Source organism: Cupressus sempervirens, chromosome 1 (genome assembly GCF_028749045.1).
Source record: "Cupressus sempervirens isolate cs-2001-9-10 chromosome 1, ASM2874904v1, whole genome shotgun sequence".
NCBI lineage: Eukaryota > Viridiplantae > Streptophyta > Pinopsida > Cupressales > Cupressaceae > Cupressus > Cupressus sempervirens.
Window position 1 is genome coordinate 517,180,498 of NC_143118.1, and position 17,162 is coordinate 517,197,659.

Here is a 17,162-nt window from a genome sequence, read left to right on the forward strand (position 1 = left end):
CTTAGTGATGATAATTTGAGGGGTCCATATTTGGGGATGAACCCCATCCCCTTGCCATTCCCAAATATGGGCACTCAGATTCCCGTCTGCTTGCTAGCCATATTCAAAGGCATTTTTGGGATAGGAAAAGAGGGATGGCACGGGACAAATTTTAGGGACAGCAATCTGAGAGCCAATGTTTGGGGACAGCAAGAGGATGGGAATCTTATATATATATATAAACACACACAGAACAGAAAGAGTCATATTTCTACAGATTAAAGAGCACCAGTATAACAGAGCAATATAACATGACACTTTTTCTAAGATTTTGGATGATGTCTGCAAAAGCCTACATGACAACCACTTGTTTGCACTTCTTACAAAATACCACACTATACCAGACAATACTGATGCACCTGTAATCTCTTTTACAACTGACAATAATTGAGGCTAATAGCCTAATACCATTATAAAGAATTTTTAAGTATGAGAGTTTTATGAACACTGAAACCAGATATCGAAATTATTGATGTAAGAGATAGCTGTCATATAGCTTATATCATTAAGTATAAAATCTGAATATTGACATATTTATTGCTGTTTAACAGCAGTTGTTACTGTCATTGCTGACATGAGTAATCTAATTCTTGTTAGACCACTGTCATACTATATTTCTATTGCTTCTGTTATAATCAAGGTTGCACAGAGACAGGAGTACTTGGGTATGTCAAAAACGGGTGCAGGTATGGTTATTTTTTATAATGGGAGGAGGTACCTTGGGTGCGTCAATTTTTTTAATGTATAATTTAATATTTTATAGAAACTCTGAAAATATAATGACACTGAATTTTCAAAACAAGAACAGTGATAACATTTACTGTCAAACATTAACTTTGAAGATAAAGTACACAAATTGAAATGTAATACAATCATTCTATCAAAGTTTCAAACTGATTAAGGATTACAAATTGATATAAGCTTGATGTATGCAAACAAAAAACGGAAACAAAAGCAGAAATCTTAATCAAGGTCCTTAGCTATGATGCTCACCACTGAGTTCCCACCAAGTACCCAGTGCTTGGGTATGTTTACCAGTACCCAATGCATGTCCCAAGGGTATGAGTATGAGTAGCCATGCAAGATAGGTTATAATTATTACGGGGTAATTGGTAAATACTTGCTTATTAATAACAGAGACCGAAAGGTCAATTTATACAAAAGGAAAAGACGATGTTTCCTTAGGAAACGATCGTAAAGAATAGAAACATTATATTCCAGAGAAAGCAAAAAACGAAAGCAAACTAAAGCTAAAGATATTTACAAGATAACCATTAACTAATAATAGACGTCTTATCTATTATTGTAATACCCTCCCTTAATGGTTAATCTATCTAACACACCAAGCTGTCCTCTGAATTTGACAAACTTATCAGGACCAAGAGGCTTGGTGAGAATGTCTGCAGTCTGATCTTAGGTACGAACATACTGCAGATCTATAGTCCCGTCTTCAACCAGCTGTCGTATGTAATGACAATGAACATCCACATGCTTGGTTCGTTCATGGAAGATTGGATTCCGTGCTAACTTGATAACGCCTTCGTTATCAACAAACAGAGTAGTCGGTCCTATTGGTGACATCTGCATATCCCCAAGCATCCGACGAAGCCAGACAGGTTCACATCCTGCCTTAACAGTCCTTCTATATTCAGCCTCTGCAGAAGAGAGAGAAACTGCCTGCTGCTTCTTGCTGGTCCATGTGACTGCACTGGATCCCAAACTGAACACATATCCAGATGTTGACTTTTTATCATCAACAGAGCCTGCCCAATCTGTATCTTTGAACCCACTGAGTTTAGGATTAGAACTCCGAGAATACAGAAGTCCATAATCAAAAGTGCCCTTCACATAACGAAGCACACGCTTTGCTGCCATCCAATGATCAGCCTTAGGAGCTGTCATAAAGCGTGAAATATAGCTGACTACGAAGCTGATATCAGGCCTAGTAGCAGATAGGTAGATGAGGCTGCCTACTAGTTGCCTATGCGTAGTATCATCAACGGAAGGAGAATCAGACTTGGCTGATAACTTGAGACCTTTCTCCATAGGTGTAGATGCAGGTTTGCAATCCTGCATTCGGAATTTGTCTAACAAGGCTCTGGCATATTTGGACTGAGAGATGAATATACCAGAAGACTGTTGCCAAACTTCAACACCTAAGCAATAATGCATGAGCCCAAGGTCAGTCATATCAAAAGACTGGCATAAGTGTTGTTTGATTCCCTGAATCAAAGATGCCGAACTGCCAGTGATGATCAGATCATCCACATAGATAACCAGAAGGATGATGTCACTGTCAGTAGTCTTGATGTACAAATTTGAGTCTGAAGAACTCCTCTTGAAGCCTTGATCACTGAGGTACGTATCAATCTTGATGTACCATGCCCGAGGGGCCTGCTTCAAACCATAGAGAGCTTTTACCAATCTGAGAACCTGATGGTCTTTACCAACAACCTTGAAACCAGGAGGCTGCGTCATGTAGACCTCTTCATGGAGATCACCATTCAGGAAAGCACTCTTTACGTCCATCTGATGGACCTTCCAGCCAAACTGTGCTGCCATGGCTAAGACTAATCTGATGGTGCTCATCTTTGCAGTAGGAGCAAAGGTCTCCTCATAATCAATGCCCTGACGCTGAGAAAAGCCCTTTGCCACTAAACGAGCTTTGTACTTATCCAAAGTACCATCTAATTTGTATTTGATTTTGTAGACCCATTTGCAGCTAATGAGTTTCTTCCCTGGGGGAAGATCAGAAAGGACCCAAGTGTTGTTCTTCAGCAGGCTCTGGTGTTCAGATTGCATGGCCTGTTCCCACTCTGGAATTCCTTTAGCCTCGGAATATGTTTGAGGTTCAAACACACTGTGAATGTTGGCCATAAGAGCAAAGTTAACAAAATCTATAGTTTTGCTCTTTTTCCGAGTAGTTCTCCCATCAATGAGCTCATCATCATGAAGATCAGCAAGTGTCTTAGCCCACCACTTAGGCCGGAGAGGAGAATGACCAACAGTAGTACTAGGAGATGCTTGATCAGCAGGATCCTAATCAGAAGAATCTGGATCAAACTCAGGTGAAGCATCTTCAAAACGAGGTGATCCTGCAGGAGAAGCCGGAGGTGGCTGTACAGGTATCACTGGCAGGACTGGAGCTGTAGGAGCTACTGGAGCCCTCCCATCAAGTGGACCTAATGGAAGCCGAACTCCCAAATCATGAACCTGCATAGGCTGGTCTGCTGGATCAGGAACAGGAGAAACAGGCATGAATGGTCCTCACTGCTCATCAAAGACTACATCGCGGCTGTATATGAGACGAGATGTCTCAACATCAATAAGGCGGTAGGTTTTGTGAAGACTGCTATATCTAGCAAGCATCAGTTTCTGACTCTTGGCATCCAACTTGGTGCGTGAAGCATCAGGGATCCAAACAAAAGCAAGAGAGCCAAAAACCTTCAGGTGACTGATTCTGGGCTTGCGACCTGACCAGGCCTCTTTCGGAGTTTTACCTTTGACCGCCACTGTGGGTGACCGGTTCAACAGATAAACTGCAGTGTTAACTACTTCTGCCCAAAAACGCTTCGGAACATGTCTGTGTTCGAGCATGGAACGAGCCATCTCGGTGATTGTCCTGTTCCGACGTTCAACTACACTGTTCTGTTGTGGCGTGTGGGGTGTGGTGAACTGGCGTTGGATGCCATGTGTATCCAAGAAGTTGGAGAAAACATTAGAACAAAATTCCCCCCCATTGTCTGATCTAAGAGTAATAATAGATTTCCCACTCTTTTTCAACTAAGGGTTTAAACTTCTAAAATACAATAAATGCATCGGATTTCTTTTTAAGGAAATACACCCACATTTTTCTACTGAAATCATCTACAAACAACAGAAAATACCTGTACCCAAGAACAGAAGGAGTGGCCATAGGGCCGCAGATATCAGCATGAACAAGCTGAAGTACTTGAGAAGCTCGCCAAGAATCGCCACTGGGGAAAGGTGTGCGATGTTGCTTCCCAGCCTGACATGTGTCACAAACTCCAAGGTGTTGGGTTTGAATCTCTGGCAAACCAAGAACAAGCTCATCCCGAGCAAGTTGTGAGAGATAATGCACATTTAAGTGCCCATATCGCTGATGCCAAAGTGTGCTGATGGAAGATCGCCGAGCAGCCATAGCTAAGTCCTGAGAATCACCAGAATCAGTAAGTCTGAAAAGACCATGATCCTCAAGACCAACTGCAATAGTAGACTTAGTCGCCCGATCAGTGATGGTGCACTGATGTGAACTGAAGGTGACTGCCAAGTGTGGAGAATGTCGCAGCAACTGATTGACCGAGAGTAGATTTAGTTCCATCCCTGGAACGTAGTACACATCAAGGAATATGAGCTTCCTCCCAACAGACTGAATTTGAATGTTGCCTTTACCAACAACCGTGTACTCTTCTCCACCACCAAAGATAACAGAATCTATATAAGGCTGGTAGTCAATAAACCAGTCTCTGCAGTGAGTGAAATGTCGAGAGGCACCGGAATCAATGTACCAGGCAGATGACTGTACATGATCTGCGGGTCTTTTAGCCATGAAGGCATAAAAGGCAGATTCCGCCTGCTCAGTGTGCTCTGCACTGTTCGCTTTGGGTTGTGAACCTGATTGCTTAGACTGGGCAGCTAAGCGTTTCCGACATGCAACCTTCATGTGACCATACTTGTGGCAATAGTTGCATTGAATGTTCTTCTTTTTGGTACCATCGAATGCTGGAGCAGAAGACTTTTGCTGAGATGGTTGCTGAAACTTGCCCTTATCCTTCTGAAAGGATTTCGCAGCAAAGGCTTGCTCAGTGGAGGTGGAACTGGAGCTGCTACCGAACTGTTGTTTCCACCGATCTTGCTGAAGTAGCAGGGTGCAGAGATCAGTGAACTTTAGATCAACACCAGTAGATGTGATGTTGAGAGTCTCGATAAAATGCTCATAGGAATTTGGTAAACTCCGAAGAGTGATTACCACAATATCCTCTTCCTCCATCTTGCGACCGATGGCAAGTAACTGATCACGGATTTCCTGAATCCGATTCAGGTGTGCCTGGAGCGAGGTGCGCTCATCCATGACAATAGAAAACAGAGTGTTTTTCAGAAAGAAGGCTCTGCTCTTGTCGGAAGTCTCATGAAGACCTTTTAGATGTGTCCAGATTTCGGCCGCTGTCTTGCCGGATGGAATTTGAGAAAGCTGGTCATCAGCTACGGATAGTTTGAGAAGCATTACTGCCTCTCGATTATTCAAATCCCATGTATCTTGATCAGGACCCAGAGAAGTCGGACGCTACGTAACACCCAGAACAAGTTGATCAGTGTTTCGATATTCGAAGATTGCAATGATGCGTTGCTTCCAGGTTCCATAATTGTGACCATTGAATTTGGAATTATGCTCGAGCAAAATATTTGTCAGAGATGCCATGGCACGTTTTTCAATGAAAAACTGTGAAAATCTGTGAAGGCACGTTCTTCGAGGCAAAAATACAGAAGACCCAAAAGAATCAGAGAATGACCCAAAAGAGAGCTCGAAAAACCCAGAAGGAATCTTCTGTCATTTTTTGAATCTGCTGGCTCGAAAATTGAGGCACCCAAAAAAAACGGACAACAACCCAGTTGAGCTCTCGAAAAACCCACCAAGAATCTGCAAACAAAATTTTTTTTTGACCCCAAAAATTAGGGTTTCGAAAAAAACGGCCCTAGCTAAAAAAAACTTGAAAAAACTTCAGATTTCTTGATAAAAAAAGGTTGAATCTGCTTCCCAGCAAATGATTAGAGACTGAAACGTTGCAAGACAGAGTGTGACCTCCAAATGATGGCGGATTTGCAAAGGTTTGTAAAAAAAAAACGCAGAGCCGCGACTGATACCACGTGAGCTTGCTGAAGAGAGAAGCCACGATTTTCACCAAACACAGAGCCGTGAGTCTGAAGGACCAGACAATCCGTGGTAAAAAATACCAATAAAAAAACGCGATTTGCAGAAGATGTTAGGCAAAAGAAATCGCGATTTTTAGATACCAGCTAAGAATGGTACAAAACGACCACGATTTTCATGCAATTTGTAGACCTGTAATTCGGGAATTTCTCCAAGCAGAAAACCCTAGGTGGGTTTTGGAGAATTTAACTGAAATAATTTTGGAAAAATTTTAAAAAATAATTTCAAGAAGAAATTATTATTTTCTCCGAAAAAATTTAAGTATTTAGATATGATACCATATTACGAGGTAATTGGTAAATACTTGCTTATTAATAACAGAGACTGAAAGGTCAATTTATACAAAAGGAAGAGACGATGTTTCCTTAGGAAACGATCGTAAAGAATAGAAACATTCTATTCCAGAGAAAGCAAAAAACGAAAGCAAACTAAAGCTAAAGATATTTACAAGATGACCATTAACTAATAATAGACGTCTTATCTATTATTGTAATAATAATGCTGTCATGATTTATTTAAGAGTCTTCTAATTCTATAGACAATTTTATCAAAAGAAAATTACTTTTTCTGTAGGGAACTCCTGGCCACCCACTGGCCAGGTGTCAATTAATTGTTTCCTAATGCTGCTATTTAACTGCAGTTGTTGATGTCATGCAGTCAATATCAATTTTATTGTTTTTAGACTACTTCACATTAATTTTTTGTGATACATTTAACAAATAAACAGTATGTTCTTGTTTTGTGAACAATTTTTTTGGAAACAATATAAAAATTGATTTGATGTAAGTGATGCCCGGCCATTCATGGGAGGGTTGATGGTCAGGTGTCCCTAAACTGTTTCCTAACATCCCCTAAATTGGGGATACATTACTGAGACATTTCCAGAACTTGTTTGTGGGGGAAGTATCAGGGGATGTCCCCCCATCCCCAAAATGCCTAAGGGGTCAGGGATGCGGATTTGAGGTGGGGGGGGCAACATGTCCCAGCCTAACAAAGTTCAGGCATCACTTCATTTTGGTCTCCCACCTTGCATCACTCTCTTGAAAACGACTTTGGACTTTGGACCCTTCCAAAAATTCAAACTTTCCCAGCTAATTTATAAATAAACACAAGTCTTTTTGTTGAGATTGAGTAATATTATTAAAAATGTTTACAATTATAAGGTCACGTTTGGGAATAGTATTACATTATGAAATAGTTTACTAAAGGCTAATATAGTAAATAGAAAATCCAATTAGTTATTTATATAAACATAAAGAAAGATTTGTATTTAATATTTATTTATAAATTTACAAATTGATATTTGTATTTACCATTTAATATTTATTATTTGTATTTACAATTTAATATTTATTATTTGTATTTATCAACTGTGATTCTTATTTGAAATTTACATTTGTAAATTAAGATTTATCTTTTTTTTTAAAACACAAAACATCGTATGTGTATTTAATAAATTTTCATAATTTTTATAGTTAAGCAATTATTAATTATAGTTAGATATTTAATTTTTATTTTGAAAATTTAAAAATATATTCATTCAATGATATTACCAAAAAAATAGATTTATGAACTCTCAAACTTGATCCAAAATTTAGCCTCATTGAAAATAAACATGGACACAAACCTTTTAACTAGATCCCAAACAAGAGTTACCATCTAAGTTAAGAAAATTAGTGTAGTGGGAGAAAAACCTATTGCAATACTAGATTGTTTCTAATATTGAAAGAGCTTTCTTTCTTAAACTATTCTTTCCTAAACTATTATTTCCTTTCTTGTAGCTTTCTTATAGCTGTTTCCTTTCCTGTAGCTTTATGTATTTGACACACAACTATATGTAACTGTACAGTTTTATGTGAAAATAATGAATGGAAAATATTCTTCTGTATTTCTGATTTTCAAGTTGGTGTCAGAGCTTTGAAGCTTGAATTATTTGTATCCCTTCATTGAACTATGGCCGATTTAGATTCGGAAGTATTTGAGAGCAAATCTGCTCCCATTATTAATTATTCAATCCAAAGGTTCATCGTTCAAGGCAGGGATCACACTTGATGAAGCAAACTATGATTTGTGGTCTCAAATCATGGAGATGCATATTGTTGAGAAGGAGAAACTCTCTTTCATTCGTGGTAACTCACAGCCACCTACCGAGAAGGATGATGGATATGAGAAGTGGTCTGCAGACAATCAAAAGGTCAAAAGATGGTTGTTGATATCTATGTCCCCAAAAATTATGAAGCGATGCATTCGCTTACCCACTGCTTGAGATATTTGGAAAGCTCTTTCTAAGGCTTTTTATGATGGAGCAAATGAATTACAGGTGTTTGTCTTGAATCAGAGGGCTTTCTCTGCCAAACAAAATGGTAGAACACTCTCTGTGTATTATGGAGAATTAACTAAGATTTTTGGTGAGTTGGATCATCATGATGAAGTGATCATGGAAAGTGAGAACGACGTTGAATTTTACCAAAAATCAGTTCAGCGACAAAGGGTGCATATTTTTCTTGCTCGATTAGATGGTGACTTCAAACAAGTTCGTGGCGAAATTTTGAGAAAGGATCCTATTCCCAAATTAGAAGCATGTTATGCATTGGTCCACCATGAATCTGTTCGATGCACAACAATGATTGGAGAACCAGAAAAGACTGAAGCTTCAGCCATGGTGACTCGAAACCGATCTAATTAGAATGGACCTTCTCAAAATCTGCCTAAGATCACTAATGGTGCTGATAAATCCACCTACAAATGCACCCATTGCAATCAAACTGGTCATACCAAAAGTCACTGCTTTGAACTTGTTGGGTATCCAGAATGGTGGGATCGTAGCCGCGATTCACGGAAGAATAATTCCAAGAAGACCTCTAATGCAGCGTTTGTTGAAACAAAGACAAAGGATAATGTTGTTGGACAGATCTCAGCATTAGCAGCAGCGGCAGGTAATGGCGGTAAGTCTTTAAATATGTCTACACTTGTTTCTAATAGTGCATGGATAATTGATTCCAGTGCTACGGATCATATGACATTTGATTCTAGACAAGTCTCATCCCTTAAACCGTCCTCACAAAAATTTGTTTCCACTGCCAACGGCTCTCCGGCCCCAATTATTGGAGAAGGATCCTTACCTCTCACTGATACTTTGAATCTAGATTCTGTTTTAGTGGTTCCATCTTTCGATTACAATTTGTTGTCAATTTTCCAAATAACCACTACTTTACTTTGTGTTGTAATTTTTTGGTCTGATTTCTGTGTATTTAAGGACATCCAAACGAGGCAAACGATTGGTTGTGGTGTTAGGCGAGGAAAGTTGTATTACTTGGACTTGGTGTCAAAGAGTTTAGACAAGCTACATCAAGCTCTGGCAATGGATGGCTCTGAAGGGGACAAGCAGAAATCTGAAATCTGGTTATGGCATCAACGTCTGGGACATGCTTCCTTTGGTTGCCTGAAGAAATTATTTCCTAATTTATTTGCAAAATTTGATGTTTCTAGCTTCCGGTGTGAAGTTTGTGAATTTGCAAAAAGCCATTGTGCTTCTTTTCCATTAACTTTGAATAAAAGACCAGTTCCATTTATGATCATACATTCTAATGTTTGGGGTCCTGTCATGAGCCCAAATTTTAGGATATATGAATATTTGAATAACATATTATACAATGATAATAATTAAGAATAATAAAGAATAAATAATAATATATTATTCATATAATAATAATATGTTACTAAGGTAATAAGGTAATATAAAAGGTCAAATCATTATTAATAAATGAAATAATAATGTTATTATCATACACTACGATATTATATTATAATTATAATATGATAATAACTTATTAAAATATAATAAATTAAAGATTAATAATATTAGTAAAGTAATCAAGATTTGTGAATATCACACACACACAGATATATATATGATTTAATAATAATAAAAACAATGTTATTAATGAATTATGTGCACTATTATTAAATATTGGACATATAAATATATACTAATTATATTATTGTACATTATGGATTGAACAAATATATGGTACAATATAATACAATATACATTATGATATTAAGCTTGATGGTATAAATATATAAGTTATATTACCATTAATATTAATGAAACTACAATAACATACGATTATTCGTAACAGTCATATTGTTTATCCATTCACAAATAGTGGTTAATGATATTGAAGTGGCACCTTCTCATTGTGGCTCTTCGGCACATATATTTACTAAGCTGATTGGCTATCCAAAATATAGATTTGGAGAAATACATTACATCAAGCAAGATCTACTCTAGAACAAGGTAAGCCAACATTCAAAAATAAATAATCAATTGATATCTTCAGTGGTAATAAGGAGAGACCATAGCATTAGTGCAGAGATAAATGGAAACTTCAAGCGGAGGAAGATACCTCACATTCATAGACAATGCGAACATATATTGTTTGAGACCAATTGAACTATATTAGAGGAGGTGATTGGGATTCAGAAATACGGAAAATGTATAGTTCAAGAGGCAACTCCGATCAATGAGAAGAAGATTATCAAAATCATCATGAGAATAATATAAATAGAAGGAAAGTCGTAGAAAATGATGGACCTCCAATTTGGGTTCATTACAGGTCCATCCAAAGTCACTACCTTGGGTGGATCACGTTGGTTTGTTACTTTTATTGATGATTGTACTAGGATGACTTGGGTATGCTTAATGAAATCTAAAAGTAATGTAAACTTGTTATTTCAAAAAATTTATAACATGATTCTTACTCAATACAATGCACAAGTTCAAGTTCTTCATAGTGACAATGGAGGCGAATATTTGAGTTCTGAACTTCAGCAGTATCTGGAAGCACATGGAACTATTCATCAAACTACTTGTTCCAATACACCTCAACAAAATGGGGTAGCCGAGAGGAAAAATCGTCACTTATTGGAGGTTGTCTGTGCTTCTCTGATAGAAGCCCACATGCCATTATCCTATTGGGAGGAAGCACTTACCTCTGCAACATATTTGATCAACCGAGTACCCTCCAGCACTGTTGATTTCCAAACACCATCCCAGGCTCTCGCTGAGGCAATTGTTGCTCCTGCTGTCCCAAATTTACCTCCTCACGTCTTTGGTTGTGTAGCTTTCATACACCTCCATAAGCATCAACGCAACAAGTTATCTCCTCGAGCACTACGATGTGTCTTTCTAAGATACGCTGCTTATCAAAAGGGGTACCGATGCTATCATCCTCCAATTCAACAAATGTTTATTACATTGGATGTAGTTTTTCATGAAGACTCGATGTATTTTTCCTCTAATTCTGAACTTCAAGGGGAGTACCAAAAGGAAATTCAGACTTTAGACTATGATGGTCACATCTTTGAAGATGTAGGTAGTTTGAAGTTGAACATCTCTAAAGATGTGGATGTTCACATAACTGAAGATGTGGGTAGCTTGGAAATCTCTAAAGAAGGGGAACTCTCTGAAACTATTAATCAAGAAGTAGGTGAAACTTTGGATCAAAGCAGTGATGAACACCCAGAAACTGAAGTTGTGGGTCTACCTCCGTCTGAGTCCCTCACACCACACCAATCGCTTACCAAGGATGTTCCTGAACCATCTAGAAAACTACTAACTCAACGTCTCACCAGAGGTATCCCTAAATCCACACATGAACCCGAACTTGCTAGTAAAGTTAAATATCCTATGAGTCATTATGTGTCTAACCATTGTTTGTCAGAATCAAATCAGTCATTTGTAAATCAATTATCTACTGTATCTATTCCTAACAATGTGCAGGAAGCCTTAGCTAATCCAAGGTGGAAAACTGCGATGAATGAGGAGATGAAATCATTACAAGAAAATAATAACTGGGAACTTGTTGACCGTCCACTAGGAAAGAAACCAGTTGGATATCGGTGGGTTTATACTATTAAGTACAAAACAGATGGTACAATTGAACGCTTTAAGGCGAGAATGGTGGCAAAAGGGTACACCCAAACCTATGAGATTGATTATACAGAGACATTTGCACCTATAGCTAAAATTAATACAATACGAGTCTTGTTGTCTCTAACTGCAAACTTGGATTGGCCATTACAACAATTTGATGTGAAGAACGCCTTTCTACATGGAGAGTTGTCCGAAGAAGTCTACACGGAACTCCCACTCGGCTGCATGATACCAAAAATACATAGTCTGAAGGTGTGCAGATTAAAGAAGTCACTATATGGGTTGAAACAATCTCCAAGGGCATGGTTTGGAAGATTCACAAAGTCAATGAAAGCTTTGGGTTACCATCAAAGCAATTCAAACCATACTTTATTCATAAAGAATCAGCAGGGTAAGATCATTGCACTTATTGTGTATGTGGATGACATGATAGTTACAAGAAATGATCCTGAAGAAAGGAAGGCTCTCAAGGATTACTTGTTCAGAGAATTCGAAATGGAAGATCTCGGTCCCCTAAAATATTTCCTTGGGATCGAACTGTCTCGATCTGATAAAGGGATCTTTCTGTCTCAAAAAAGTATGCCTTAGACTTGTTACAAGAAACCGGTATGTCAGCATGTCAAGCCACTGATTACACCCATGGAAGAAGGATTGAAGTTATGTATTGAGTCTAATCAAGTACCAATTGATAAAGGAAGACACCAGAGACTCGTAGGAAGATTGATGTATTTAGCACACACAAGGCCAGACCTTGCCTATGCATTAAGTATTGTTAGCCAGTTTATGCATAATCCTGGAGAGCAACATATGAATGCAGTTATGCACATTTTGAGGTATCTGAAGTCTACTCATAGAAAAGGAATTTTATTCACTAAAAATGAGAATTATCAAAGTGTGGATGCATATACTGATGCTGACTGGGGCTGGAGCAGCAGATGATAGGCGTTCTACTTCGGGATATTTCACCTTTGTAGGAGGTAATCTTGTTACATGGAGAAGCAAAAAACAGAATGTTGTTGCACAATCAAGTGCAGAGGCAGAATTTCGAGGTATGGCACTTGGAGTATGTGAAAAGTTGTGGCTAAGACTTCTCCTAAGAGATTTGGGCTGTCCGCCTAGGTGGCCAATTCAACTACATTGTGGCAATAAAGCAGAAGCAGCCTATCTCATAATCTGGTTCAGCATGATCGTACAAAGCATGTGGAGGTAGACAGATTCTTTATTAAGGAGAAGTTGGATGAGAAGATTGTGCTGCCTAAGGTTTGATCAGAAGATCAGCTGGTCGATATTCTTACCAAAGCGGTTTCAAGTCGAGTGTTCTCGAAATTTTTGGGCAAGTTGGGCTTGTGGGATATCTATGCACCAACTTGAGGGGGAGTGTTGCAATATTACATTGTTTCTAATATTGAAGGAGCTTTCTTTCCTAAACTATTCTTTCCTTTCTTGTAGCTTTCCTGTAGCTGTTTCCTTTCTTGTAGCTTTATGTATTTGACACACAACTATATGTACCTGTACAGTTTTATGTGAATATAATGAATGGAAAATATTCTTCTGTATTTCTGATTTTCAAGTAAACCTTCCCCCAATAATTAACAAGTGCATTAAATTATACTGAAAAAATAATGTTCAACGTGACTTTTCAAAACCTAATAGAGGTGTAAAGAGTGAATCAGCATTCACAGCTAAAGGAACCCTCTCCCTAAAAATCAATAATCTCATTCACCCATATCAAAAGAATCTGTACAAGGGACTGCCAGAAGATGAGCATAAGACCGCCCAAGAAAACTTAGTAAACCATGAAATATATAACGTGCACCAAATTTATTTCAATAAAACCACCATTATTGCGAAGTAACACATATATAATAAATTTTGCCAGCATAAATATATATATAAGCTGTCAATTCTAAAAGTAGGCAAACAACATACCTCCACTATTGTGTGCTCCTGAAGAAACTACCATATCATCATCAATGAAATCTTCTTCATATTCATCATCATTACTGAAGTCATCTGAATCCTCACTATCACCAGTTATATCTTCGCCAGATGTATCCCTGTTTTTGTTTAAGGAAAGAGCCGTGATATATATCTTGAGAAAAATCAAAATGCCATCTACTAATAGTCTAATACCAATATTCTGAAAGGCATATATAATCCAATAATTATATATTAAGGATACGAATCATCACATCTTTCCCTATTTGCAGGCATGTAGTACCCAGCAAGGTGTACACTACGAGGACCCAAAACAGAAAATGTGACCTCTTCTTCCTCCTCGAACTGGAGATTTAAGGAACATGCCTCTGTTTTTCCAGGCAGCAAGGAACACAGAAGAACCCCAGGTCCATCACCAACATTACATTGCACTACACTCTTCAGCTCTGAAGGACCAAGCCCTAAGGTGGCCTGCCAAGGAACAGAACATATTTCATAGACTTCACAGGCTAGAAATCCAGACACAGAAACATAATCTAACAAATAAAGTTCAACATCGTGTACAGTCTGATAAGATGTAAAACATGAGCAATTAGTGATGATATTAAAAATTTGATTTGGACTTGTGCCCTTAAACTTTACACCAACCTGGGTAAGATGAAGTCTCCCTCTCTCCAAGTCACAATTAAGAGTCACTGGTTTACCACTTTTAATTTCTACACCTATCAACCAAATACACGCAAGACAAATTAGATGAAGCAGGAAATATCTGGAATTAGATATCGAATATTGAAAGGCCTGGTGGTTTTATCTTTGACAAACCAAAACAATTCACAAAAAATATTATTGACTTGCAGACTCGTAATGGAAAAGGGAAAGACCCAAATTACATCCATATGCCACAACGATATGATTAAGCACAATGACCATCCATCGCGAATGCAGAATTAGTTCCATCAATAACACTATTATGATGGCTTATAATGGTGAGCATATATAAAAGCAAGAATTCCTTCCATCAAAGTCTATGATATAAATGTACCTGTGCATAATTAGCTACTTACTTTCACATTACTGTTAAAAACTTATATGTACACAGCAATATACAATTGCCCTAACACAAATGGGGTCTACATGCTATGCACTGTCAACTTATTCTCGACCATGGAAAATACTGCCTATAGTGTTATTAGTAATCACTTCCGCAATATGACACAATGAAGTTTGAAAATTTCAACTATATAAGTTTACTTTTCATTGAGATTTTCAATTTAAAATGTAATAGCAAGCATTCAGGAATCAGCCCAACATTCCTAAGTACAGCTATCAATACACTTGAAGATGCCATGCCAAATTTCTGAATATATCCTGCCATAAAATCAATAGATGATTCCTATATCTGGAACAATTCTTTGCTCTGTGAGAAATACAATATTAAGGTCCTAATCAGAGACTTAACATTATTGTTTATTTTCAAAGTATTTCAAATTTCTGAATATATCTTGCCATAAAAATCAATAGATGATCCCTATATCTGGGACAATTCTTTGCTCCGTAAGAAAAACAATATTAAGGTCCTACGTGTCAACAGGGATTTAACATTATCATTTATTTTCAAAATATTTTGTTTGTGTACCTCATAGATATTGTCATTTTACTCTTAACCATGGAAATGCTTCCATGGTGTTTATTTGTAACTTCATCCACTAAACAAGAATAATAAAGCTTAAAATTTTCAACTAAATTATTTTCCTTTATTATTAAGATTCAAATTCAAAAGAGCAATGAAGGGATGCAGGAACCAGCCATTTCCAAATATGATTATCAACACACAGTGTCACAGCATATCTCTCAGTATATACTACAATAAAAAGCAATCTAATCCTATATCTGCAAAACATCTTTGCTTAATGTGAATAACAATGTCAAGGTACTACATATGAGCTGGGACCTACATATGAGCTGGGATTAAAATGTTCATGTTGATATGTATCGTAATCCTCCATGTACTGAGTTGGCAAGTGTCCAGGGTGGAATCAGGTGATACCCATTAAATTATCAATTTCAAACACACCTAACTTATTGTGCAGATTAAAATAGTGTAACTTCGTTTCTGTCATATGTGAAACATTTTCACCACAATAGGTATAATGAGATGGTATAAACATGAAAAGATATGCTCTAATCAGCCCATACTAAAAATATTTGGTCAGCCTATCATGCCTAGCAATAGTAGAATATTTTTTGTTGGTATGCCAAGAGGTATGTCCACAAATTTGGCTTTCTCAGGAGTGTCAGACACGAGGAGTTCCCCTACAGTAGGTGGAACACATTCAACACTGTAACTGAAGGAATTCTGTTACTAAATGGGTAAGGGAGTGCATATTCCTAGTTTTGTACAAGTACCATATGATGTGCAACCTGGATTTAGTGTGCACATAAGTTGCTGGATCATCAGGAGCTGTACAGGCATATGCAATTGTTAGATTAACTTGCAGTACAACTGGTGCTAAGCATTTACAAATGGCCATGAGTCTATTCTGCATAGCCAAACATTGTCACAAATCTCACACAAGTTATCCAAAGTAATGTTCTAGCAGAGAACATTCCACCACAGAATGTTGCTGCCGCTGCTGCACAGGGCCTAAATTTGACAGACAACCCTGCCCGTCAAGCAATTTTCTTTTGTCACTTATCTATTCAATGTTGTCTTCCAAACATGAGTTACCTTATTTTAAATTTAAATTTATCTACAAGGATACTTCTATCTAATTTTCATATAAGGAGCTTGGTAGTAATGAGTGCACCGTGCTATGGCAATGGACCCTAAAAGAGAGATAAGAACATAATGAGATGCTTGGTACAATTAGGGCTTTTTCAATACCCATAAAGCAATTTTGGGAAAAAAGCCCGTTGGTGCTAGTTGAACACCCCTGTTTCACAGATTACACAAAGATCTTCCAGCAGGGCACCAGTGACATATGAGTCAAGATGCACCTTTGTTTAATGTCTCATTGCTCCAATCTGAAGGTGGGCCAGAGCTTAGAGCAGGTGCGGCACAAAAGCAAGTGCAATGTGAACCATCATTCTGGTCACTGCTATAGAGCAGCGACGGGAGGAAGCAAGGATAAGGTTGATGTTTCAGATGAAGATAAATAAGAACCTCAGGATAAATAATAATGACAATAGAACATATCCTGCTAATGAAGATGGATGGAAAAGTAAGAAAGAAAGCAGACATTGACCAAGACCTGGTGCTTATATGCAGGTACAGCCTTGTGGCGGAAGCTGTAGGAG

At 37.8% G+C, this 17,162-nt stretch overlaps 1 protein-coding gene across 1 annotated transcript in view; it reads right to left on the reverse strand.

Moving 5' to 3' along the window:
- LOC149578505 (peptidyl-prolyl cis-trans isomerase FKBP53-like) overlaps nucleotides 1–17,162 on the reverse strand; it is a 51,096-nt gene that overhangs the window by 9,174 nt on the left and 24,760 nt on the right. Inside the window, exons 2-4 of the mRNA XM_089829528.1 lie at nucleotides 14,514–14,587; nucleotides 14,110–14,336; nucleotides 13,857–13,984 (exon numbers count right to left, since the gene is read on the reverse strand). Of these exons, the coding sequence (XP_089685654.1) occupies nucleotides 13,857–13,984; nucleotides 14,110–14,336; nucleotides 14,514–14,587 (429 nt within the window). The remainder of the gene's footprint in view (nucleotides 1–13,856; nucleotides 13,985–14,109; nucleotides 14,337–14,513; nucleotides 14,588–17,162) is intronic.